The following is a 25,990-nucleotide window of genomic DNA, read 5'->3' as shown; positions in this document are numbered from 1 at the left end:
AGTCAGCATGGTACAGACTGGGTATTTAAAACAAACAATAGTTTTCTTTGAAGAGGATACCTTGGCAAGAAATACTATGATGTGGAGATGCCGGCGTTGGACTGGGGTGGGCACAGTAAGAAGTCTCTCAATACCAGGTTAAAGTCCAACAGGTTTATTTGGAATCACAAGCTTTTGAACCGCTGCTCCTTCATCAGGGGAGTGGAGAGGTAGTTTTCACAAACACGGCATAAGTAGACAGAGACCTCATTGCAAGATAATGGTTAGAATGCGAGTCTTTTCAGGTAACCAAGGCTTTACAGGTACAGACGGTGCGTGTGGAGAGAGGGATAATCACAGGTTAAAGAGGTGTGAATTGTCTCAAGCCAGGACAGTTAGTGAGATTTTGCAAACCCAGGCAAAAGGGTGGGGGTTACAGATAGTGTGACATGAACCCAAGATCCCGGCTGAGGCCGTCCTCGTGTGTGCGAAACTTGGCTATCAGTCTCTGCTCAGCGACTCTGCGCTGTTTCTGCATTTCTCCACTCCACCTGACGAAGGGGCAGCGCTCCAAAAGCTAGTGGCATTTGTTACCAAATAAACCTGTTGGACTTTAACCTGGTGTTGTTAAACTTCTTACTGTGTTTATCCCAGTCCAACGCCGGCATCTCCACATCATGTGTATCAGATAGACAACGTTGGCCAAGTTGCAAGAGTATGTACCATGTACTTAGTGGATGGTGTTCTCATATGAGATGATAGCATCTGTGTCGAAGATCTGGCATTGACATGGCTGGAACATCGACTGCATAATGTCATCAGCAAGTTCCATCCCACCATCAGACTCACCATGGACTACTCTCCAGAATCGGTTGCATTCTTGGACACACGCATCTCCCTCAAGGATGGTCACCTCAGCACTTCACTGTACCGCAAGCCCATAGATAACCTCACGATGCTCCACTTCTCCAGCTTCCACCCTAAACACGTTAAGGAAGCCATCCCCTACGGACAAGCCCTCCGTATACACAGGATCTGCTCGGATCAGGAGGATCGTAACAGACACCCCCAGATGCTGAAAGATGCCCTCATAAGAACAGGATATGGCGCTCGACTCATCGATCGACAGTTCTGACACGCCACAGCGAAAAACCGCACCGACCTCCTCAGAAGACAAACACGGGACACGGCGGACAGAGTACCCTTCGTTGTCCAGTACTTCTCCAGAGCGGAGAAGCTACAACATCATCTTCGGCGCCTTCAATGTGTCATCAATGAAGATGAACAGCTTGCCAAGGCCATCCCCACACCCCCACTACTTGCCTTCAAACAACCGCACAACCTCAAACAGACCATTGTCCGCAGCAAACTACTCGGCCTTCAGGAGAACAGTGACCATGACACCACACAACCCTGCCACAGCAACCTCTGCAAGGCGTGCCAGATCATCGACACTGATGCCATCATCTCACGTGAGAACACCATCCACCAGGTACACGGTACATACTCTTGCAACTCGGCCAACGTTGTCTGATATGCTGCAGGAAAGGATGTCCTGAGGCATGGTACATTGGGGAAACCATGCAGATGCTATGACAACGGATGAATGGACACCGCTCGACAATCACCAGGCAGGAGTGTTCCCTTTCTGTCGGGACTTCAGCAGTCACGGGCATTCAGCCTCTGATCTTCGGGTAAGCGTTCTCCAAGGCGGCCTTCACGACACACGACAACACAGAATCGCCGAGCAGAAACTGATAGCCAAGTTCCTCACGCGTGAGGACGGCCTCAACCGGGATCTTGGGTTCATGTCACATTATCTTTAACCCTCACCATCTGGCCTGGGTTTGCAAAATCCTACTAACTGCCCTGGCTTGAGACAATTCGCACCTCTTCAACCTGTGATTATCCTCCTCTCCACTCACACTGTCTGACCTGTAAAGACTCGCATTCCAACCATTATCTTGTAATTGTGTCTTTGTCTATATATGCCGTGTTTGTGAAACCTACCTCCCCACTCGCCTGATGAAGGAGCAACGCTCTGAAAGCTCGTGATTCCAAATAAACCTGTAAGAAAATACAGTGCAAGATCAAAGCTGGTTTGTTCAGTAATTGGAAAATTCCCTGTGAAAATTGGGCTTTTGTCAGTGTCAACAAGAACCTTCTGGGCAGGGGGCCTGTTCGCTGGCATGGAGCCCTGTTTCGGAGCCATGCTGAGTACATCTTCACCTCCAGGAGTGCAGAGTGTCCCCATCTCTCACACAGCACGGCTTCAGTTTGAGCACTGCCTACACCAGCTGCGACTGTTCTCAATTCTGCCACCATTCTCTACCTGGTGCCAATCTAATCGAAACATAGTTGGAAGAAGGCTTGTCTTTTCTGAGTATTGGGACATCTGAAGGCACGTTACTGGACACTGGGTAGACCTCCACTGTCGTCAGGGACTTTGTCCTAGCTCCGCTCTGTGAAAGAGGAACCAGACCATGTCCAGCATCAGTTCAGTCCTGAAGTAAGAGTGACTGCCGTTAATATTAAGGCGCTTTTGACCAAGTGTGGCATCAAGAAGTGAATCCCTGACTATGAAGTGGGGGGTTAATTATTAACCAGAAACTGAACTGGACCAGTTATATAAATACTGTGCCTATCACAGCAAGTCAGAGGCTGGGAATCCTGCAGCGAATAACTCACCACCTGACTCCCCAAAGCCCATCTACCATCTGCAAGGCACAAGTCAGCAGTGTGATGGAGTACTCTCCACTTGCCTGGATGAGTGCAGCTCCATAATGCTCAGGAAGCTGGACACCATCCAGGACAAAGCAGCCCACTTGAAGGACACCCCAGCGATCACCTTAATCATTCACTCCCTCTACCATCGACTCTCAGTAGCAGATGTGTGATCTATATGCAAGATGTCCTGCAGCAGCTCACCAAGGCTCCTTAGCCCTTCAGTTGGAGGTTTCCCTCCAAGTCACTCATCATCCTGACTTGGAAATAAATCACCGTTCCTTCACTGACTGCGTCAAAATCCTGGGACTACCATCCTAACAGCACTGGGTGTACCTACACCTCGGACTGCAGCATGGTACTATCTGTGTGGCATTATTCACAGTCTGCCCAGCATGGGGACTGCGGCCTGGTACTATCTGTGTGGCATTATTCGGAGCATGCCCAGCACATGGAAGAGTGGAGCTGAAATTCAGTCCTCTCCACTCTGTCCATTGCTCTTCAAGGACAATGGCAAAAACCACCCCAAAGATCCAAAGAGCAAGAAATTCTCAGCAGCTGCCTGTGATTTCAGCATCGATCAGTACTTCGAGCTATTCAATCCCTAGAATCCCTACAGCGCAGAAGGAGGGCTTTACACCCCCTTGCCCTATCGCTCTAACCCCGTGTATTCACCATGGACAATCAACCTAACCCGCACATCTTTGGACTGTGGGAGGAAACCGGAGGAAACTCACACAGACACTGGGAGAATGAATGTGCAAACTCCACACAGAGTGACTCAAGCCGGGGATCTGACCCGGGTTCCTGGCGCAGTGAGGCAGCTGTGTTAACCACTGTGCCACCATGCCGACCAAACTTGTTTTTTGAGGAGATGGCCAGATCTGCCATGCCAGCTGTCCCCTGTGCCGGTTCTCTGCCAAGGAGCTTTCCTGATGGCAGCTCCACTACTGGGTCCCTGGACAGGCGAGTGAGTGAGTGGCATTGTCCGAGATTTCAGTTCAACCCCAAAATTAGAACAGTGCAGCATTTACATTTTCCATGCTCGTCAATGGTTTGTGACAACCAATGATGTATTATTGAAGTATGATTCTTATGCAACACTCCCTCAGCGCTGCCCCTCCCACAGTGCAGCACACTCCCTCGGCACTGCCCCTCCCACAGTGCGGCACGCTCCCTCAGTGCTGCCCGTCCCACAGTGCAGCACGCTCCCTCGGCACTGCCCCTCCCACAGTGCGGCACGCTCCCTCGGCACTGCCCCTCCCACAGTGCGGCACGCTCCCTCGGCCACTGCCCCTCCCACAGTGCGGCACGCTCCCTCAGTGCTGCCCCTCCCACAGTGCGGCACGCTCCCTCAGTGCTGCCCCTCCCACAGTGCGGCACGCTCCCTCGGCACTGCCCCTCCCACAGTGCGGCACGCTCCCTCGGCGCTGGCCCTCCCACAGTGCGGCACACTCCCTCGGCGCTGGCCCTCCCACAGTGTGGCACACTCCCTCGGCGCTGGCCCTCCCACAGTGCGGCACACTCCCTCGGCGCTGGCCCTCCCACAGTGCGGCACGCTCCCTCGGCACTGCCCCTTCCACAGTGCGGCATGCTTCCTCGGCACTGCCCCTTCCACAGTGCAGCACGCTCCCTCGGCGCTGGCCCTCCCTCAGTGCTGGCCCTCCCACAGAACATAAGAACTAGGAGCGGGAGTAGGCCGTCTGGCCCCTCGAGTCTGCTGCGCCATTCAGTAAGATCATGGCTGATCTTTTTGTGGACTCAGCTCCACTTACCCACCCCCTCACCATAACCCTTAATTCCATTACTGTTCAAAAATCTATCTATCCTTACCTTAAAAACATTCAATGAGGTAGCCTCAACTGCTTCACTGGGCAGGGAATTCCACAGATTCACAACCCTTTCATAGAAATCATAGAAACCTTACAGTACAGAAATAGGCCATTTGGCCCATCGAGTCTGCACCGACCACAATCCCACCCAGGCCCTACCCCCATATCCCTACATATTTTACCCGCTAATCCCTCTAATCTACGCATCCCAGGACACCAAGGGGCAATTTTAGCATGGCCAATCAACCTAACCCGCACATCTTTGGACTGTGGGAGGAAACCGGAGCACCCGGAGGAAACCCACGCAGACATGGGGAGAATGTGCAAACTCCACACAGACAGTGACCCGAGCCGGGAATCGAACCCAGGTCCCTGGAGCTGTGAAGCAGCAGTGCTAACCACTGTGCTACCGTGCCGCCCTCCACTGTGCTACCGTGCCGCCTTTGGGTGAAGAAGTTCCTCCTCAACTCAGTCCTAAATCTGCTTCCCCTTATTTTGAGGCCATGCCCCCTAGTTCTAGTTTCACCTGCCAGTGGAAACAACTTCCCTGCTTCTATCTTATCTATTCCTTCATAATATATGTTTCTATAAGATCTCCCCTCCATTCTTCTGAATTCCAATGAGTATAGCCCCATCTACTCAGTCTCTCCTCATAAGCCAACCCTCTCAACTCTGGAATCAACCTAATGAATCTCCTCTGCACCTCCTCCAGTGCCAGTATATCCTTTCTCAAGTAAGGAGACCAAAACTGTACACCAGTACTCCAGGTGTGGCCTCACCAGCACCTCATACAGCTGCAACATAACCTTGATGTTTTTAAACTCCATCCCTCTAGCAATGAAGGACAAAATTCCATTTGCCTTCTTAATTACCTGCTGCACCTGCAAACCAACTCCGAGATTCTTGCACAAGGACACCCAGGTCCCTCTGCACAGCAGCATGCTGCAATTTTTTACCATTTAAATAATAGGTCATTTTGCTGTTATTCCTACTGATCCATGAGGCACACCACTAGTCACTGATCGCCAACCAGAAAAACACCCATTTACCCCCACTCTTTGCTTTCTGTTAACCAATCCTCTATCCATGCTTTCGGTTAGTTAACCAATCCTCTATCCATGCTAATAGATTACCCATAACACTGTGCACCTTTATCTTATGTAGCAGTCTTTGGTGCGGCACCTTGTCAAAAGCCTCCTGGAAATCCAGATACACCACATCCACAGGTTCCCCATTGTCCACTGCACATGTAATGTTCTCAAAGAATTCCACCAAATTAGTCAAACATGACCTTCCCTTCATGAACCCGTGCTGCGTCTTACCAATGAGACAATTTATATCCAAATGTCTCGCAATTTCTTCCTTGATGATAGATTCAAGCATTTTTCCTACTACAGAAGTTAAGCTAATCGGCCTATAGTTACCCGCCTTTTGTCTACCTCCTTTTTTAAACAGTGGCGTCACATTTGCTGTTTTAAAATCTGCGGGAACCACCCCAGAGTCCAGCGAATTTTGATAAATTACCACTAGTGCATTTGCTATTTCTCCCGCCATATCTTTTAGTACCCTGGGATTCATTCCATCAGGATCAGGAGACTTGTCTACCTTTAGCTCCATTAACTTGCCCAACACTAGCTCTTTTGTGATAATGATAGTTTCTAGGTCCTCACCTGCCATAGCCTTCCTGTCATCAATTTTTGACATGTTATTTGTGTCTTCCACTGTGAAGACCGACACAAAATACCTGTTCAATGCCTCAGCCATTTTCTCATTTCCAGTTATTACATCCCCCTTCTCATCCTCTAAAGGACCAATGTTTACTTTCGCCACTCTTTTGTTTTATATATTTGTAGGAACTTTTGCTATCTGTTTTTATTTGATTTGATTTATTATTGTCACATGTATTAACATACAGTGAAAAGTATTGTTTCTTGCGCGCTATACAGACAAAACATACCATTCATAGAGAAGGAAACAAGAGAGTGTGGAATGTAGTATTACAGTCATAGCTAGGGTGTAGAAAAAGATCAACTTAATACAAGCTAAGTCCATTTCAGAAGTCTGACAGCAGCAGGGAAGAAGCTGCTCGAGAGTCGGTTGGTTCGTGACCTCAGACTTTTGTATCTTTTTCCCAATGGAAGAAGGTGGAAGAGAGTATGTCCGGGGTGCGTGGGGTCCTTCATTATGCTGGCTGCTTTGCCGAGGCAGCGGGAAGTGTAGACAGAGTCAATGGATGGGAGGCTGGTTTGCATGATGGATTGGGCTACATTCATGACCTTTTGTAGTTCCTTGCGGTCTTGGGCAGAGCAGGAGCCATACCTAGCTGTGATACAGCCAGAATGTTTTCTATGGTGCATCTGTAAAGGTTAGAGTCGTAGCTGACATGCCAAATTTCCTTAGTCTTCTGAGAAAGTAGAGGCGTTGGTGGGCTTTCTCAACTATAGTGTCGGCATGGGGGGACCAAGACAGGCTGTTGGTGATCGGCACACCTAAAAACTTGAAGCTCTTGACCCTTTCTACTTCATCCCTGTTGATGTAGACAGGATGTGGAGATGCCAGCGTTGGACTGGGGTAAGCACAGTAAGAAGTCTCACAACACCAGGTTAAAGTCCAACAGGTTTATTTGGTAGCAAAAGCCACTAGCTTTCGGAGCGCTGCCCCTTCGTCAGGTGAGTGGGAATTCTGTTCACAAACAGAGCATATAAAGACACATACTCAATTTAGAAAATAATGATTGGAATGCGAGTCTTTGCAGGTAATCAAGTCTTAAAGGTACAGACAATGTGAGTGGAGAGAGCGTTAAGCACAGGTTAAAGAGATGTGTATTGTCTCCAGACAGGACAGTTAGTGAGATTTTGCAAGCCCAGGCAAGTCGTGGGGGTTACAGATAGTGTGACATGAACCCAGGATCGCGGTTGAGGCCGTCCTCGTGTGTGGAACTTGGCTATCAGTCTCTGCTCAGCGACTCTGTGTTGTAGTGTGTCGTGAAGGCTGCCTTGGAGAACGCTTACCCGAAGATCAGAGGCCGAATGCCCGTGACTGCAGAAGTGTTCCCCAACAGAAAGAGAACAGTCTTGCCTGGTGATTGTCGAGCGGTGTTCATTCATCCGTTGTCGTAGCGTCTGCATGGTCTCCCCAAGGTACCATGCCTTGGGACATCCTTCCCTGCAGCGTATCAGGTAGACAACGTTGGCCGAGTTGCAAGAGTATGTACCGTGTACCTGGTGGATGGTGTTCTCACGTGAGATGATGGCATCCGTGTCGATGATCCGGCACGTCTTGCAGAGGTTGCTGTGGCAGGGTTGTGTGGTGTCGTGGTCACTGTTCTCCTGAAGGCTGGGTAGTTTGCTGCGGACAATGGTCTGTTTGAGGTTGTGTGGTTGTTTGAAGGCAAGTAGTGGGGGTGTGGGAATGGCCTTGGCGAGATGTTCGTCTTCATCAATGACATGTTGAAGGCTTCGGAGAAGATGTTGTAGCTTCTCCGCTCTGGGGAAGTACTGGACGATGAACGGTACTCTGTCCACTGTGTCCCGTGTTTGTCTTCTGAGGAGGTCGGTGCGGTTTTTCGCTGTGGCGCGTCGGAACTGTCGATCGATGAGTCGAGCGCCATATCCTGTTCTTATGAGGGTATCTATCAGCGTCTGGAGGTGTCTGTTGCGATCCTCCTCATCTGAGCAGATCCTGTGTATACGGAGGGCTTGTCCGTAGGTTCATGTCACACTATCTGTAACCCCCACGACTTGCCTGGGCTTGCAAAATCTCACTAACTGTCCTGTCTGGAGACAATACACATCTCTTTAACCTGGGCTTAATGCTCTCTCCACTTGCGTTGTCTGTACCTTTAAGACTTGATTACCTGTAAAGACTCGCATTCCAATCATTATTTTGTAAATTGAGTTTGTGTCTTTATATGTCCTGTTTCTGAATAGAATTCCCACTCACCTGACAGCGCTCCGAAAGCTAGTGTGGCTTTTGCTACCAAATAAACCTGTTGGACTTTAACCTGGTGTTGAGAGACTTCTTACGATGTAGACAGGGGCATGTTCTTCTTTCGACTTCCTGAAGTCTATGACAATCTCCTTCATTTTGTTGACATTGAGGGAGAGATTATTGTTGCTGCACCAGTTCACCAGATTCTCTATCTCATTCCTGTTCTCTGTCTCGTCATTGATTGAGATCCGACCCACTACAGTGGTGTCGTCAGCAAACTTGAAAATTGAATTGGAGGGGAATTTGGCCACACAGTCATAGGGGTTTAAGGAGCATAGTAGGGGGCTGAGAACACAGCCTTGTGGGGCACCGGTGTTGAGGATGATCGTGGAGGAGGTGTTGTTGCCTATCCTTACTGATTGTGGTCTGTGGTTTAGGACATTCAGGATCCAGTCGCAGAGGGAGGTGCCAAGGCCCAGGCCACGGAGTTTGGAGATGAGTTTCGTGGGAATAATAGTGTTGAAGGCTGAATATTTTATATTCTGAGCTAGTTTGCTCTCATAAGCCATCTTACTTTTCTTTATAGCTTTTTTCGTGGCTTTCTGCTGACCTTTAAAGATTTCTTAATCCTCCAGGTTCCCACTAATCTTTGCCATTTTGTATGCATTTTCTTTCAATTTGATACCCTCCTTTATTTCCTTAGATACCCATGGCTGATTATCTCTTTTTCTACAGTCCTTCCTTATCACTGGTATATACTTTTGCTGAGCACTGTGAAAGATCGCTTTGAAAGTCCTCCACTGTTCCTCAATTGTCCCACCATAAAGTTTTTGCTCCCAGTCTACCTTAACCAACTCCTCCCTCATCCCTTTGCAGTCTCCTTTGTTTAAGCACAAGACACTGGTATTGGATTTTACCTTCTCACGTTCCATCTGTATTTTAAATTCAACTATACTGTGATCGTTCCTTCTGAGAGGATCCCTAACTGCAATATCATTAATTATTCCAGTCTCATTACACAGGACCATATCTAGGATAGCTTGCTCCCTCGTAGGTTCCATTACATACTGTTCAAGGAAGCTATTGCGGATACATTCTATGAACTCCTCCTCAAGGCCGCCTTGACCGACCTGGTTTGACCAATTGATATATAGATTAAAATCCCCCATGATAATTGCTGTACCAGTTTTACATGCATCAGTTACTTCTTTGTTTATTTCTCGCCCCACCATGATATTTTTTGGTGGCCTATAGACTATGCCTATCAGTGACTTTTTCTCCTTACTATTTCTAATTTCCACCCAAATGGATTCAACCTTTTTTTCCATAGAACCTATATCATCTCTCACTACCGCCCTGATATCATCCTCAAATATCAGAGCTATACCACCTCCCTCTGATACCCCTGGATATTTAACTCCCAGTTGTGACCGTCTCTGTAATGGCCACTAAAGCATACTCCTTTGCAATGATTTGTGCCATCAACTCATTTACCTTGTTTCGAATGCTATGAGCATTTTGGTAAAGTATCCTTATCCTAGTTTTTATACCCTTTTGAATCCTATCACCTCCATGTAATAAAATCTCCTGAGTTCTTCCCCCTTTTTAACGCTTTTTGTAATTTTCCATGTAGTTGAAACCTTCTCCCCACAGGGTAACCTGCTGCTTTGCTTCCTATTAACCATCATACTTATACCATATAACAGTGTATACTTTCCCATGCTTTCCTTTACTGAGGGAGTTTGGCTGCCTGTGTTTCTGACAGCACTGTGCTTGTACACACAGGTCTGTGTGTGTGGTGGGGTGGACAGACTGAAGGAGTTTGGGGAGTGGAGACACAGGCTGAGGAATATTTCACTTGAAGACTTTGTTCTGTCTTTCTGGCATTCAGTTTGATGATTCAGCCCCGAAGCAGGGGAGCTAAACCCAGGCTGCCTCTCCACATTCGAGTTGTTACACTAAAGACCTTTGTTTTCTTCTTCTTTGTGTAGGAGACGGAGGAGATCTTGGCCGATGTGTTGAAGGTGGAAGTTTTCCGACAGACTGTTGCTGAGCAGGTTCTAGTGGGCAGTTACTGTGCCTTCAGTAACCAGGGAGGCCTAGTCCATCCAAAGACATCCATTGAAGACCAGGATGAGCTCTCGTCCCTGCTGCAGGTTCCTCTGGTGGTACGTTGTCCTCTCCCTGTGTGCTGTTTCACTTTGTGTTTTTTGTTCTGAAGCATGACATCAGCTACTCCTGGCCACAACTCCAGCTGGCTTGGGGACTGGGGACTGGACCATCCCCCCCTCACTCCACTGGCAAACATGCTGCTAACACAGCAACTCAGCCATGTGGTTCCCAAATGTGCCAGAGGTGTCTCTAGCTTGGCTGGATTGTGATAGAACTCCATACCCCTGGATTAACCAGATGTTGGAAACATCAGCCAGTATCATCTGGACCAGCAGTTAATACTGAGAAACCAGCACTGAGGGATGGACATGGATTCCGAACAGCTGTGGTGTCTGTTGCACATCTGTACACAGGTGCCTTGCTGTGGGCTCAATCTTACAATAACCCTATACATCAGGGTGTCATTATAGAGTCTGATATCAACGTGCTGTGCTCAATATGACAAATGCCGAACCTTCTGAAACTTTGGCAGAGTACTTGAAGGATTTTTTGGATTTAGATGTAGCCAGAAAAGTGAAGATGAGGCTGTATCAGATCAGCTGCGATCTTATCAAATGACCGAGCAAGCTCCATGAGGCAAATGAGCTGTTCCTACTCATAATTCATGTTTGTACATGCCTTGGTGCACATGTGTTCATACATGTCTGTGTGTGCCCATGAGTGTGTGTATGTCAGCCTGTTGGTCTGAGAGTGTGGGTATGTCTGATGGAATGACGTGCCAGCAGGGTGCTGCATCCCAGGATGTTTCTGGCCTTTGGGAAGGTGCGGAACTGGCTGCTTTCCCCATATGGCTAGCGAGGAAAGTGAGCATGCCAGCCAGTCTGTTCTACACATTTCCTACAGCCTGCCTGGAATGGCTGCCCTGACACTCTGAACCCACTGCTGCTCTAAGGCTAAACACACACAGCCACAACTCCCAGCAATTTCTCCTTTCTTCAGCTGCTGGAGAAGGCAGTAACCTTGTTCCAATCTCCGGCTCTGCGATAACTTTAATTAGTTGTATCCGCTCAGCTTGCTGCCATGGTAACTAAAGAGAGGAGTGCCTCTCGGCGCCTGTTTCTAGCAGTGATGGTATAATCTGTCCCTTTCACTCTGTGCTGCAGGGGTGTGAGTGACGCGCCAGGTTTGTGTTTGAAGCAGTTGCCAGTTTTCAATCAGCTCGCTGGCACTGAGCGGGCAGCAACTGCCCGCTATGACTCGCCATCTTCTGGGCAGGACCAGGCGACAGTTCACCCCCACACCCTGAGCACTCAAACCACTCCGCCCCCCCCCCCCCCCCCAACAACACCCTGACCTCCTCCCTCTTCCCCCCCCTCGCCCACTTCCCTTTCCCTCGACTTTGTGTTCCGAATTATCTCCTGTGATAACAACAACAACATTATTATTTGTTTAGCATCTTTAATGTAATCAAGTGTCACGAGACACTTGAGGGTAGAATGTGGGACAGCAGCCAGGAGTGTGCTGGAGGGAATGAAGGCATGGATGAGTGTTTCAGCAGCAGAGGAACTGTGACGGGCCGATGTGGAAATGGGTGGTCTTGGTGATGATGTAATTTAAAGGTCAGAAGTCTGGTTTAATCTCAGAGAGCGATTGGAGCGGCAACCAAAAACTGGCTTCAGTCTTTCCAATACTTAACTGGAGGAAGATCCGCTGCTGGATGTGGGTGGCACGGTGGCACAGTGGTTAACACTGCTGCCTCGCAGCGCCAGGAACCCAGTTCCATTCCCGGCTCGAGTCACTGTCTGTGCGGAGTCTGCACCTTCTCCCATGTCTGCATGGGTTTCCTCCGGGTGCTTCGATTTCCTCCCGCAGTCCAAAGATGTGCGGGTTAGGTGGATTGGCCATGCTAAAATTCTCCCTCGGTGTACCCGAAAAGTCTGCAGGTGCAACAGGTGATCAAGAAGGCAAATGGGATGTTGGTCTATATCGCAAGGGGGATAGGATATAAAAGCAGAGATGTCTTGCTACATCTGTACAGGGCATTGGTGAGGCCGCAGCTGGAATACTGTGTGCAGTATTGTTCCCCTTATTTGCGGAAGGATATATTGGCCTTGGAGGGAGTGCAGAGAAGGTTCACCAGGTTGACACCAGACATGAGGGGTATTGATTATGAAGAGAGACTGAGCAGATTGGGTTTGTACTCGTTGGAATTTAGAAGGCTGAGGGGGGATCTTATAGAGACCTATAAGATAATGAAGGGGCTGGATAGGGTAGAGATGGAGAGATTCTTTCCACTTAGAAAGGAAACTAGAACTAGAGGGCACAGCCTCAAAATAAAGGGGGGTCGGTTTAGGACAGAGTTGAGGAGGAACTTCTTCTCTCAGAGGGTGGTGAATCTCTGGAATTCTCTGCCCACTGAAGTGGTGGAGGCTACCTTGTTGAATATGTTTAAATCACGGATAGATAGATTCCTGATCGGTAAGGGAATTAGGGGTTATAGGAATCAGGCGGGTAAGTGGAACTGATCCACTTCAGATCAGCCATGATCTTATTGAATGGCGGGGCAGGCTCGAGGGGCTAGATGGCGTACTCCTGCTCCTATTTCTTATGTTCTTATGAACAGGTACCGGAGTGTGGCGACTAGGGAATTTTCACAGTAACTTCATTGCAGTGTGAATGTAAGCCGACTTGTGACACTAATAAAATAAACTTTTAAATTGCCACTTACTGTCAGGGGTACTGGCAGGGTAAATACATGGGGATAGGGATTGGGTGAGATTGTGGTCGGTGCAGACTCGATGGGCTGAATGGCCTCTTTCTTTACTATGGGGATTCTATGACTAAGTGGGGAAAACAGTTTGATAACAGTGGGGGAGGTGAGAGGAGCGGGGGAAGGTGTAGCTGGGTGTTGTCAGGGGACACGTGAAAACTATCACTGCTTTGGATGAATTCACTGAGAGGCAGCATGTAGGTGAGAAATAAGTGGAAGGCAAAGCATAGCTTCTAGGAGGACAGCAGAGGATGTGGATTGGGAAGGGAAGCTGTTCATTGCAAACCTTGGTTATGATTCAATAAATAAGAATCAGAGTGGGTGAGAGCAATCCCACCCAGCTGGGTGGCTGTGGAAAGGTGTCTTCTCCAGCAGCTGAAGAGAGGAGAAATTGGTGGGAGTTGTGGCTGTGTGTGTTTAGCCTTAGAGCAGCAGTGGTTCAGGGTGTACGCGCGTGTAAGGATGCAGACAGTTTGAGAAGAGCAAAGAGGGATAATTTACCTCAGTCACACGGACTCCGATCTCATTGTAACATTTTAATGAGAGCCATTTTTGTATTGCGACAGCGGCAGAAATCTGATTGGACAGATTCAAAGATGTCTGGGGCAGATGGGCACAAATCTGGGAAGTGACAGTGTGACACTATAGAGAGGGAGCTTCAGGATGGGGTGACAGTGGGGTCAAGGGTTATTTTTTAGGAGAGGGGTGGCAACAGATTTAAGGAGAGGAAGACAGAGCGCCCTGAACAACATCGACTAACGTTGGTGGCGGGGGGACTGGCTACTGATGTAGTGGCAATAGGATTAAGGGGGCAGGATTGAGGGAGCATGAGAAGTTTAGATTGAGCAGGGAGGGAGTTAGAAGAGAAACGAGACGGATGAGAGTTCAGGGATAGAGCAGGGAGGGAGGAGATTTGGTTCATTGGTTGGTGTGAGGGAGGGACACGGTGAGGCAGCTGAATGATGTTAGTGACAATCTTGGCGCCAGAGAAATCCATGAGCTCCTTACGCTTGTTGGGGGTAAGGGGGCGATTTAAGAAAATGGTCTGTAATCGAGAAAAGAAGCCAGAGATTATCTTTGCATTATATAGAAACATAGAAGGTAGGAGCAGGAAGAGGCCATTTGGCCCTTCGAGCCTGCTCCACCATTCATCACCATCATGGCTGATCATCCAACTCAATAACCTAATCCTGCTTTCTCCCCACAACCTTTGATCCCGTTCGCCCCAAGTGGGATATCCAGCCGCCTCCTGAATACATTCAATGTTTTGGCATCAACTACTTCCTGTGGTAATGAATTCCACAGACTCACCACTCTGGGTGAAGAAATGTCTCCTCACCTCCGTCCTAAATGTCTACCCTGAATCCTCAGACTGTGACCGTTGGTTCTGGACTCTCCCAACATCGGGAATATTCTCCCTGCGTCTACCCTGTCTAGTCCTGTTAGAATTTTATAAGTCTCTGAGATTCCCCCCTCATTCATCTGAACTCCAGTGAAAACAATCCTAACCTAGTCAATCTCTCCTCATACATCAGTCCCGCCATCCCCGGAATCAGCCTGGTAAACCTTCGCTGCACTCCCTTGAGAGCAAGAACATCTTTCCTCAGAAAAAAGACTAAAACTGCACACAATACTCTGGGTGTGGCCTCACCAAGGGCCTGTATAATTGCAACAACATTCTGTGATGATCCTGGAATAGTGAGCACACACAATCTCAGAATTGGAACCATCATGTCTGCATTGATGAGCAATTCACTCAGTGCTACTCCCCCATCTCCCCTCTCTCTAACTGTGCACATGCTTTCTTCTCAGATAAGTCTAATTCCCTTTGAAAGCCTCACTTGAACCTGTCTCCACCACACTCTCAGACAGTACATTCCAGATCCCAACCACTCGCTGTGTGAAAAAAAATTCATGGCGATTTGCTTCTTTTGCCAATATTTTAAATCTGTGCCCCGTCATTCTCAATCCTTTCACAAGTGGGAATAGTTTCCCCATCTACTTTGTCCAGAATCCTCATGATTTTGAATACCTCTATCAAATCGTCTTTCTGCCTTCTCCTAGGAAATAGCTCTAACTTCTAAATTTATCTTCATAACTGAAGTTTCTCATCCCTGGAACGATTCTTGAATCTTTTCTGAATTCTCCCCAGTGCCTTTACATCTTTGCTAAAGTGTAGTTCCCAGGACTGTACACGCTATTCCAGCTGAGGCATAACGAGTGTCTTACACAAGTTCAACATAACTTCCGTGCTTGTGTACTCGATGCCCCTGTTAATAAAGCCTAGGATACTCTGTGCCTTATTAACCGTTCTCTGTGCCTGTCCTACCATCATATACACCCCAAGGTCTTTCTGTTCCCGTATCCACTTTGGAATTGTATCCTTTATTTTACGTTCTTGCCACCAAAATTAATCTTTTCACATTTCTGCACATTGAACTTCATTTGCCAGCGATGTCTCTGATCGCGTGCACAGCATTCTAAAGTGGGAAGGTGATCAGCCAGATGTCGTGGTACACATCGGTACAAATGATGTAGGAAGGAAGAGTGAGGAGGTCCTAAAGAGTGAGTACAAAGAGCTTGGAAGGAAGTTAAAAAGCAGGACCCCGAGGGTAGTAATCTCAGGATTGCTACCTGAGCCACATGCCAGTGAGGGCAGGAGTAGGATGCTTGGGCGGATGAACACGTGGCTGAGGAACTGGTGCAGGGGGCAGGGTTTCCAAATCTTGGATCATTGGGACCTCTTCTGGGGCAGGTGGGACCTGTACAAGAGAGACGGGTTACACCTAAACTACAAGGGGACCAATATACTTGCAGGGAGATTTGCTAGTGTTATTGGGGAGCGTTTAGACTAGATTTGCAGGGGGGTGGGAACCAGAGTGCCAGAGCAGATAGTGGAGCAGGGGTAAAAAGACAGGTTAGTTCAAGCAAAATCACAAATGGAAGGGTTGAGTGTGGTGGAAATAATCTTTTGAGGTGTGTCTATTTCAATGCCAGGAGTATTGTGGGGAAGGCAGATGAGCTGAAGGCGTGGATAGACACGTGGAAATATGACATTATAGCCATTAGTGAAACTTGGCTACAGGAGGGGCAGGACTGGCAGCTCAATGTTCCAGGGTTCCAATGTTTCAGGCGGGATAGAGGCAGAGGGATAAAAGGTTGGGGGGTGGCATTGTTGGTCAGGGAAAATGTTACAGCGGTACTCAGGCAGGATAGATTAGGGAGCTTGTCTACAGAGGCCCTATGGGTGGAGCTGAGAAACAGGAAAGGTATGACCACATTAATGGGGTTGTATTATAGACCACCCAATAGTCAGCGAGAATTAGAGGAGCAAATCAGCGGAGAGATAGCTGACAACTGCAAGAAACACAAAGTTGTGATAGTAGGGGATTTTAATTTTCCACATATAGATTGGGACTCGCATACTGTTAAAGGTTTAGACGGGGTAGAGTTTGTAAAATGTGTTCAGGAGAATTTTCTACATCAGTATATAGAGGTGCCAACTAGAGAGGATGCGATATTGGACCTGCTATTGGGAAATGAGTTAGGGCAGGTGATGGATGTGAGTGTGAGGGAACACTTTGGATCCAGTGATCATAATGCCACTAGTTTCAACCTGATCATGGATAAGGATAGATCTGCTCCTCGGGTTGAAGTTCTGAACTGGAAAAAGGCCAAATTTGATGAAATGAGAAGGGATCTGGGAAGTGTGGATTGGCACAGGCTGTTCTCTGGTAAGGATGTAAATGGAAAGTGGGAGGCCTTCAAAGGAGAAATTTTGAGAGTGCAGAGTTTGTATGTTCCTATCAGGATTAAAGGCAAAGTAAATAGGAATAAGGAACCTTGGTTCTTGAGGGAGATTGTAACACTGATTAAGAGGAAGAGAGAGTTGTATGAAATGTACAGGCAGCAAGGAACAGATCAGGTGCTCGAGGAGTATAAAAAGTGCAAGAAGCTACTTAAGAGGGAAATCAGGAGGGCTAAAAGAAGACAGAGTGAAGGAAAATCCAAAGAGCTTCTATAGGTATGTTAGGAGCAAAAGGATAGTGAGGGATAAAATTGGTCCTCTTGAAGACCAGAGTGGTAGACTGTGTATGGAACCAAAAGAGATGGGGGAGATACTAAATGGTTTTTTTGCATCCGTATTTACTGAGGAAATGGGCATGGAGTCTACGGAAATAGGGCAATCAGGTAGGGAGATCATGGAACCTTTACAGATTAAAGGGGAGGAGGTGCTCGCTGTCTTGAGGCAAATCAGAGTGGATAAATCCCCAGGACTGGACAGGGTATTCCCACGGACCTTGAGGGAAGCTAGTGTTGAACTTGCAGGGGCCCTGGCAGACATATTTAAAATGTCAGTATTCACGGGGGAGGTGCCGGATGATTGGAGGGTGGCTCATGTTGTTCCGTTGTTTAAAAAAGGTTCCAAAAGAAATCCGGGAAATTATAGGCCAGTAAGTTTGACGTCGGTGGTGGGCAAGTTATTGGAAGGTGTGATAAGGGATAGGATCTACAAATATTTGGATAGACAGGGACTTATTAGGGAGAGTCAACATGGCTTTGTGCGTGGTAGGTCATGTTTGACCAATCTATTAGAGTTTTTCGAGGAGGTTACCAGGAAAGTGGATGAAGGGAAGGCGGTGGATGTTGTCTACCTGGATTTCAGCAAGGCCTTTGACAAGGTCCCTCATGGGAGGTTAGTTAGGAAGGTTCAGTCGCTAGGTATACATGGGGAGGTAGTAAATTGGATTAGACACTGGCTCAATGGAAGAAGCCAGAGAGTGGTTGTGGAGGATTGCTTCTCTGAGTGGAGGCCTGTGACTAGTGGTGTGCCGCAGGGATCGGTGTTGGATCCATTGTTGTTTGTCATCTATATCAATGATGTGGATGATGATATGGTAAATTGGATCTGCAAGTTTGCTGATGATACAAAGATTGGAGGTGTAGTGGACAGTGTGGAAGGTTTTCAAAGCTTGCAGAGGGATTTGGACCAACTAGAAAAATGGGCTGAAAAATGGCAAATGGAATTTAACGCAGACAAGTGTGAGATATTGCACTTTGGAAGGACAAACCAAAGTAGAACGTACAGGATAAATGGTAGGACTCTGAAGAGTGCAGTTGAACAGAGGGATCTGGGAATACAGGTACAGAATTCCCTAAAAGTGACGTCACAGGTGGATAGGGTCATAAAGAGTGCCTTTGGTACATTGGCCTTCATAAATCGGAGTATCGAGTATAAAAGTTGGAGTGTTATGGTAAGGTTATATAAGGCATTGGTGAGGCCGAATTTGGAGTATTGTGTACAGTTTTGGTCACCTAGTTTCAGGAAGGATGTAAATAAGAACAAAGAACAGTACAGCACAGGAAACAGGCCCTTCGGCCCTCCAAGCCTGTGCCGCTCCTTGGTCCAACTAGACCAATCGTTTGTATCCCTCCATTCCCAGGCTGCTCATGTGACTATCCAGGTAAGTCTTAAACGATGTCAGCGTGCCTGCCTCCACCACCCTACTTGGCAGCGCATTCCAGGCCCCCACCACCCTCTGTGTAAAAAACGTCCCTCTGATATCTGAGTTATACTTCGCCCCTCTCACCTTGAGCCCGTGACCCCTCGTGATCGTCACCTCCGACCTGGGAAAAAGCTTCCCACTGTTCACCCTATCTATACCCTTCATAATCTTGTACACCTCTATTAGATCTCCCCTCATTCTCCGTCTTTCCAGGGAGAACAGCCCCAGTTTATCCAATCTCTCCTCATAGCTAAGACCCTCCATACCAGGCAACATCCTGGTAAACCTTCTCTGCACTCTCTCTAACGCCTCCACGTCCTTCTGGTAGTGCGGCGACCAGAACTGGACGCAGTACTCCAAATGTGGCCTAACCAGCGTTCTATACAGCTGCATCATCAGACTCCAGCTTTTATACTCTATACCCCGTCCTATAAAGGCAAGCATACCATATGCCTTCTTCACCACCTTCTCCACCTGTGTTGCCACCTTCAAGGATTTGTGGACTTGCACACCTAGGTCCCTCTGTGTTTCTATACTCCTGATGACTCTGCCATTTTTTGTATAACTCCTCCCTACATTATTTCTTCCAAAATGCATCACTTCGCATTTATCCGGATTAAACTCCATCTGCCATTGAAAGAGTGCAGAGAAGGTGCACAAGGATGTTGCCGGGACTTGAGAAGCTGAGTTACAGAGAGAGATTGAATAGGTTGGGACTTTATTCCCTGGAGCGTAGAAGATTGAGGGGAGATTTGATAGAGGTGTATAAGATTTTGATGGGTATAGATAGAGTGAATGCAAGCAGGCTTTTTCCACTGAGGCTAGGGGAGAAAAAACCCAGTGGTCATGGGTTAAGGGTGAAAGGAGAATAGTTTAAAGGGAATATTAAGGGGGGCTTCTTCACGCAGAGAGTGGTGGGAGTGTGGAATGAGCTGCCGGATAAAGTGGTAAATGCGGGGTCACTTTTAACATTTAAGAAAAACTTGTACGGGTTCATGGATGAGAGGGGTGTGGAGGGATATGGTCCAAGTGCCGGTCAGTGGGACTAGGCAAAAATTGGTTCGGCACAGACAAGAAGGGCCAAAAGGCCTGATTCTGAGCTGTAATTTTCTATGGTTCTATGCCACTTGTCTGGCCATTCAGTCAACTTGTCCATGTCCTTTTAAAGTTCACAAAGCTTCTCAGTTTCTTGTCATTGTAATTGTTCATTTTGCTCTGTACACTGAGGTTTAGGACATTAATGGACGTCGGGAAGAGCAAGAGCCCCACACTAACCCCTGGGGACCTTCTACAAACCTTCCTCCAGCCTGAAAAACATCCATTTACTAATACTCAATTCCTGTCACTCAGCCAATTTTGTACCCATGATGTCATATCTCTCTCACTCCATCAACTATAACTTTGCTCACAAGTCTGTTGTGTGGCACTGTATCAAATACCTTTTCGGAGTCCATGTCACCAACCCTCTAGCAAATTAGTTAAGCACAATTTTCCCTCAGCAAATCCTTCCTTAATTAACCCACAGTTGTAGCAGATGAGGATCCGCCGATATGGCAATGGATAGCGAACCCAGTTGTTCACCATATCCTTTCAGGCCTCTGTCTGAATGAGCTCTTACAGTCAGTTTTTAACTAATGCAGCAAGATTCTGTCCCATGCCCCCGATGTTCTGTCCCGTCCCGCGCCCCATTTCATGACCTGTGCTTGTAGTGAATTTGCAGCAGTTAGGATTTAGTTTTTGGTATTTAAAAATGTAATGTTCCCATTGACCAAAGCCTGGAAAAAATGTGCTGGAGCCATCGATCCTGTGCCACCGAATACCCCAATTGACTCATGTACCAGCTTTCTTTCTCTTTAATATATTCCCACTTCACTTAAAAGCTGTCTGCCATCAATGTGCAGCTCTCCCCCAACCCCCCGACTCTCCCCATGCACCATGTGCAAGACTGTGCAGTTGGTGCTGGTGTGTATTAAACCATGAGAAATGCAGTACTGAGCCCATCCTCTGTCCAGGAACAGTGAAAGGATTGTCTGGCCATTCCCTCCGTCAGCCTTACCCATTGGCTATCGGAGTGAGTTGTAGCACGTTGCCAGTGTTTGGACACACAGTTGTTGTGTGGTATTGATCACGGTGCTTTCGTTGATGTCAGGACGGTAATACTTGTCACCATTTACCTTGCTGCAGTTTCCTTCACTATCTGATGTACCTCTGGGAGGCCATCTATTGCATGTTTCTTTTTAAACCAAAGTAGCCTTTGTTTTTGCGAGTTTGAGATGCCAGTGTTTTAAAACAGCAAAGTCAGGGCAGCTTTTGGGCAGGCAATATGTAACAGTAAATCAGTGAGGCAGGCCCTGATCCCCCTCTCTCTTTCTGTTTCTTGTTCCAGGCTGGCACAGTGAATCGCGGTAGTGAGGTGATTGCTGGCGGGATGGTGGTGAATGACTGGTGCGCCTTCTGTGGCCTTGACACTACCAGCACAGAGCTGTCGGTTATTGAGAGTGTTTTTAGATTAAATGAAGCCCAACCCAGTGCAATTGCAACAAGTATGAGAGATTCACTCATTGAAAGGTAAGTGATGCTCTGAGGGAACATTCACCAACATACACGATGCAAAATGTGGACTGAAAGCAGTAAGATTTTGCAATAAATGTCTGAAAGAGAGTGATTAATGTTTTAATTGGGTCACCTCTGCTTAGGAACTTATTTTATTTTGTGAATGTTTAGCTATTTGATAGCAGAGTACCAGCTAAACAGATAGCTGCTCCCACATCCACAAAGATCAACTCACATAGCCATCAACTTGCTGCCTTCCTGAAATCCAGCAATCCCGGTGTGAGGCAATAGACAACCTCCTCACTGCAATCGCAGCTATTGATGTGAGTCAGAGACACGAGGAAGCTGGATTCTTCCTCCTGAAAGACATTAGTGAACATCGTACAAAGAACAGCACAGGAAACAGGCCCTTCGGCCCTCCAAGCCTGTGCCGCTCCTTGGTCCAACTAGACCAATCGTTTGTATCCCTCCATTCCCAGGCTGCTCATGTGACTATCCAGGTAAGTCTTAAACGATGTCAGCGTGCCTGCCTCCACCACCCTACTTGGCAGCGCATTCCAGGCCCCCACCACCCTCTGTGTAAAAAACGTCCCTCTGATATCCGAGTTATACTTCGCCCCTCTCAGCTTGAGCCCGTGACCCCTCGTGATCGTCACCTCCGACCTGGGAAAAAGCTTCCCACTGTTCACCCTATCTATACCCTTCATAATCTTGTACACCTCTATTAGATCTCCCCTCATTCTCCGTCTTTCCAAGGAGAACAACCCCAGTCTACCCAATCTCTCCTCATAGCTAAGACCCTCCATACCAGGCAACATCCTGGTAAACCTTCTCTGCCCTCTCTCTAACGCCTCCACGTCCTTCTGGTAGTGCGGCGACCAGAACTGGACGCAGTACTCCAAATGTGGCCTAACCAGCGTTCTATACAGCTGCATCATCAGACTCCAGCTTTTATACTCTATACCCCGTCCTATAAAGGCAAGCATACCATATGCCTTCTTCACCACCTTCTCCACCTGTGTTGCCACCTTCAAGGATTTGTGGACTTGCACACCTAGGTCCCTCTGTGTTTCTATACTCCTGATGACTCTGCCATTCATTGTATAACTCCTCCCTACATTATTTCTTCCAAAATGCATCACTTCGCATTTATCCGGATTAAACTCCATCTGCCACCTCTCCGCCCAATTTTCCAGCCTATCTATATCCTGCTGTATTGCCCGACAATGCTCTTCGCTATCCGCAATTCCAGTTCTTACACTTCTGAAAGAACCCAGGAGCATACTTTCCAACTGAGCATGTTTATTGAATTAATCTTATTGTTATTATTGTCAAGCTGGGATTTGAACAAGGTCCAGTCCAGTAACTCAGCTACAGTAGCCTCATCCACTGGGGCAATCAACACCACATTAACCCTACTACCTGTCCCTCTCTGTCCCACTCACATCGAGACTCTTTAAAATGAGACGGCTGTGACACACATGCCTGCATCACTGCTTGGGAAAACTCATCAGATGGTTACAGGTTCCAGCTAATGCCACAAGACTAGTGTGTTTGTTGCTGGTTCCAGCTCTTAAATTTAGAAGCCGATTTGTGCAAATAGGGTTTAACTAACTTGCTGGAGTTTTTTGATGAGGTAACAATGAGGGTTGATAAGGGTAATGCTGTTGATGTGGTGTAGATGGGCTTCCAGAAGACATTGGATAAAGTGCCACAGAACAGACTTGTGAGCAAAGTTAAAGCCAATGGAATGAAAGGGATAGGAGCAACAGCGATACAAAATTGGATGAGTGACAGAGTAGACGAATAGTTGTCTCGGACTGGAGGAAGGTTTATAGAAACTCAAAGCAGGAGGAGGCCATTTGGCCCTTCGAGCCTGCTCCGTCATTCATCTTGGTCATGGCTGATCATCAAATTCAATATCCTGATTCCCCCCCCCCCCCCCCCGACCCTCCAACCAATATCCCTTGATCCCTTTAGCCCCAAGAGCTACATCTAATTTCTTCAATTTCTTCTTGAAATCACACACCGTTTTGGCCTCGACTACATTCTGTGGTAGTGAATTCCATGCATTCACCACCCTCTGGGTGAAGAAACTTCTCATCTCAGTTCTAAAAGGTTTATCCCTTATCCTCAAACTATGACTCCTAGTTCTGGACTCCCCCACTATTGGGAACATTCTTTCTGAAACTGTCGAACCCTGTTAGAATTTTATAAATTTCTATGAGATCTCCTCTCACTCTTCTAAACTCCAGTGAATATGCAACCTCTCCTCACAGCTAAGCAAAAATGTTATAAGCAGCAAGTTGTTAGGATGTGGAATCCGCTATCTTATGGAGGCAGATTCAATCAAGGCTTTCAATAGGGAACTGGATAATTATTTGAAGGGAATTATTTGCAGAGACTTAGTCTCTCCTCATAGTGGAGTTCCCCAGGGATCAATGTTAGGACTCGTGTTCATATACATTAATGATCTAAACCTTGGTGTATAGGACACAATTTCAACATTTACGGATAACACCAAACTCAGAAATTATGTGAATTGTGAAGAGGATAGTAATAAACTTCAAAAAGGTCATAAACAGGCTGGTAGGATACTCCTTGAAAGTGGAGTCACAGGTGGACAGAGTGGTGAAGAAGGCATTCGGCATGCTTGGTTTCATTGGTCAGAACATTGAATACAGGAGTTGGGACGTCTTGTTGAAGTTGTACAAGACATTGGTAAGGCCACACTTGGAATACTGTGTACAGTTCTGATCACCCTATTATAGAAAGGATATTATTAAACTAGAAAGAGTGCAGAAAAGATTTACTAGGAAGCTACTGGGATGGTTTGAGTTATAAGGAGAGGCTCGATAGACTGGGACTTTTTTTTTCTGGAGCGTAGAAGGCGGAGGGGTGATATTATAGAGATCTATAAAAATAATGAGGGGCTTAGATCAGCTAGATAGTCAATATCTTTTCCCAAAGGTAGGGGAGTCTAAAACTAGTGGGCATAGGTTTAAGGGGAGAGATACAAAATGGTCCAGAGGCAGTTTTTACACACTTTGTGGTGAGTGTCTGAAACAAGCTGCCAGAGGGAGTAGTAGAGGCGGGTACAATTTTATCTTTTAAAAAGTATTTGGACACTTGCATGGGTAAGATGGGTATAGAGGGGTTTAGAGGGATATGGGCCAAACGCGGCCAATTGGAACTAGCTTAGAGCTTAAAAAAGGGGGCTGCATTGGACAGGTTGGGTCGACGATCCTGTTTCCATGCTGTAAACCTGTCTGGCCTCTAATGGGTGCAGTTTAATCCAGAGAAGTATAAAATGATTAATTTTGGCAAAAAGAACATAAACAATATAAAGAGTACAATTTTAAAAGAAAATCAGGAGCAGAAGGAACTAAGTACTGTGTATAAATCATTGAAGATGGTAGGACAGGTTTAGAGGACTTTATTTTGTGTCGCTCGCTGGCTAGGCCAGCATTTATTACCCGTCCCTAGTTTCCCTTGAGAAGGTGGTGGTGAGCTGCCTTCTTGAACTGCTGTAGTCACTGAGGTGTAGGTACAGCCACGGTGATATTCGGGAGGGAGTTCCAGGATTTTGACCACAGTGAAGGAACGGCAATGTAATAAAGCATATGATGTCTTAGCTTTATAAATGGGGGCATTGCGTACAAGAGCAAGGACATTATGATGAACCTGTATGGAACGTTGATTTGTCCTCAGCTGGAGTATTGGATCACGTTCTGGACAGCACACTTCAGGAAGGATGTGAAGGCATTAGGGAGAGTGCAGAAAAGATTCACGAGAATGGTTCCAGGGATGAGGAACTTGAGTTATGCAGATAGATTGGAGAGGCTGGAGCTTTTCTCTTTGAAGAGAAGATTAAATTGAGATTTAAGAGAGGTGTTCAGAATGATTGGGGAGGCCCTGGGAGCAGGTACCATAGCGGTTTTAAAGGGGTATCTACGTGAATAGGATGGGAATGGAAAACTACATAGAACAGTACAGCACAGAACAGGCCCTTCGGCCCACGATGTTGTGCCGAGCTTTATCTGAAACCAAGATCAAGCTATCCCACTCCCTATCATCCTGGTGTGCTCCATGTGCCTATCCAATAACCGCTTAAATGTTCCTAAAGTGTCTGACTCCACTATCACTGCAGGCAGTCCATGCCATACCCCACCCACTCTCTGCGTAAAGAACCTACCTCTGATATCCTTCCTATATATACAGACACTAAGTGCATACGGTTTTAGTTTAGGCAGGCATCTTAAACCTATGTCCCCAAGTACTTGACTTTTCTATGCTAGGAAAGAGCATCTGACTATCCACTCTGTCCATGCCACTCATAATCTTGTAACCTCTATCAGGTCACCCCTCAACCTCTGTTATTCTAGTGAGAACAAACCGAGTTTATCCTCATAGCTAAGCAAAAATGTTATAAGCAGCAAGTTGTTAGGATGTGGAATCCGCTATCTTGTGGAGGCAGATTCAATCAAGGCTTTCAATAGGGAACTGGATAATTATTTGAAGGGAATTATTTGCAGGTGTGGATAGTAAAAGGTAGGAGAGTGGGGCTGGAACCAAAACAGAAC

General features: G+C 47.1%; 2 protein-coding genes across 2 annotated transcripts in view; one reads left to right on the top strand and one right to left on the bottom strand.

Moving 5' to 3' along the window:
- LOC144508694 (CMP-N-acetylneuraminate-beta-galactosamide-alpha-2,3-sialyltransferase 2-like) overlaps positions 1 to 25,990 on the bottom strand; it is a 556,023-nt gene that overhangs the window by 230,688 nt on the left and 299,345 nt on the right. The gene's annotated exons all lie outside the window — the stretch shown is intronic.
- Positions 1 to 25,990, top strand: part of eif6 (eukaryotic translation initiation factor 6) — a 67,362-nt gene that overhangs the window by 36,380 nt on the left and 4,992 nt on the right. The window contains exons 3-4 of the mRNA XM_078237007.1: positions 10,457 to 10,633; positions 21,241 to 21,422. Of these exons, the coding sequence (XP_078093133.1) occupies positions 10,457 to 10,633; positions 21,241 to 21,422 (359 nt within the window). The remainder of the gene's footprint in view (positions 1 to 10,456; positions 10,634 to 21,240; positions 21,423 to 25,990) is intronic.

Source organism: Mustelus asterias, chromosome 20 (assembly GCF_964213995.1).
Source record: "Mustelus asterias chromosome 20, sMusAst1.hap1.1, whole genome shotgun sequence".
NCBI lineage: Eukaryota > Metazoa > Chordata > Chondrichthyes > Carcharhiniformes > Triakidae > Mustelus > Mustelus asterias.
This window is presented reverse-complemented; position numbering and strand designations above follow the sequence as displayed.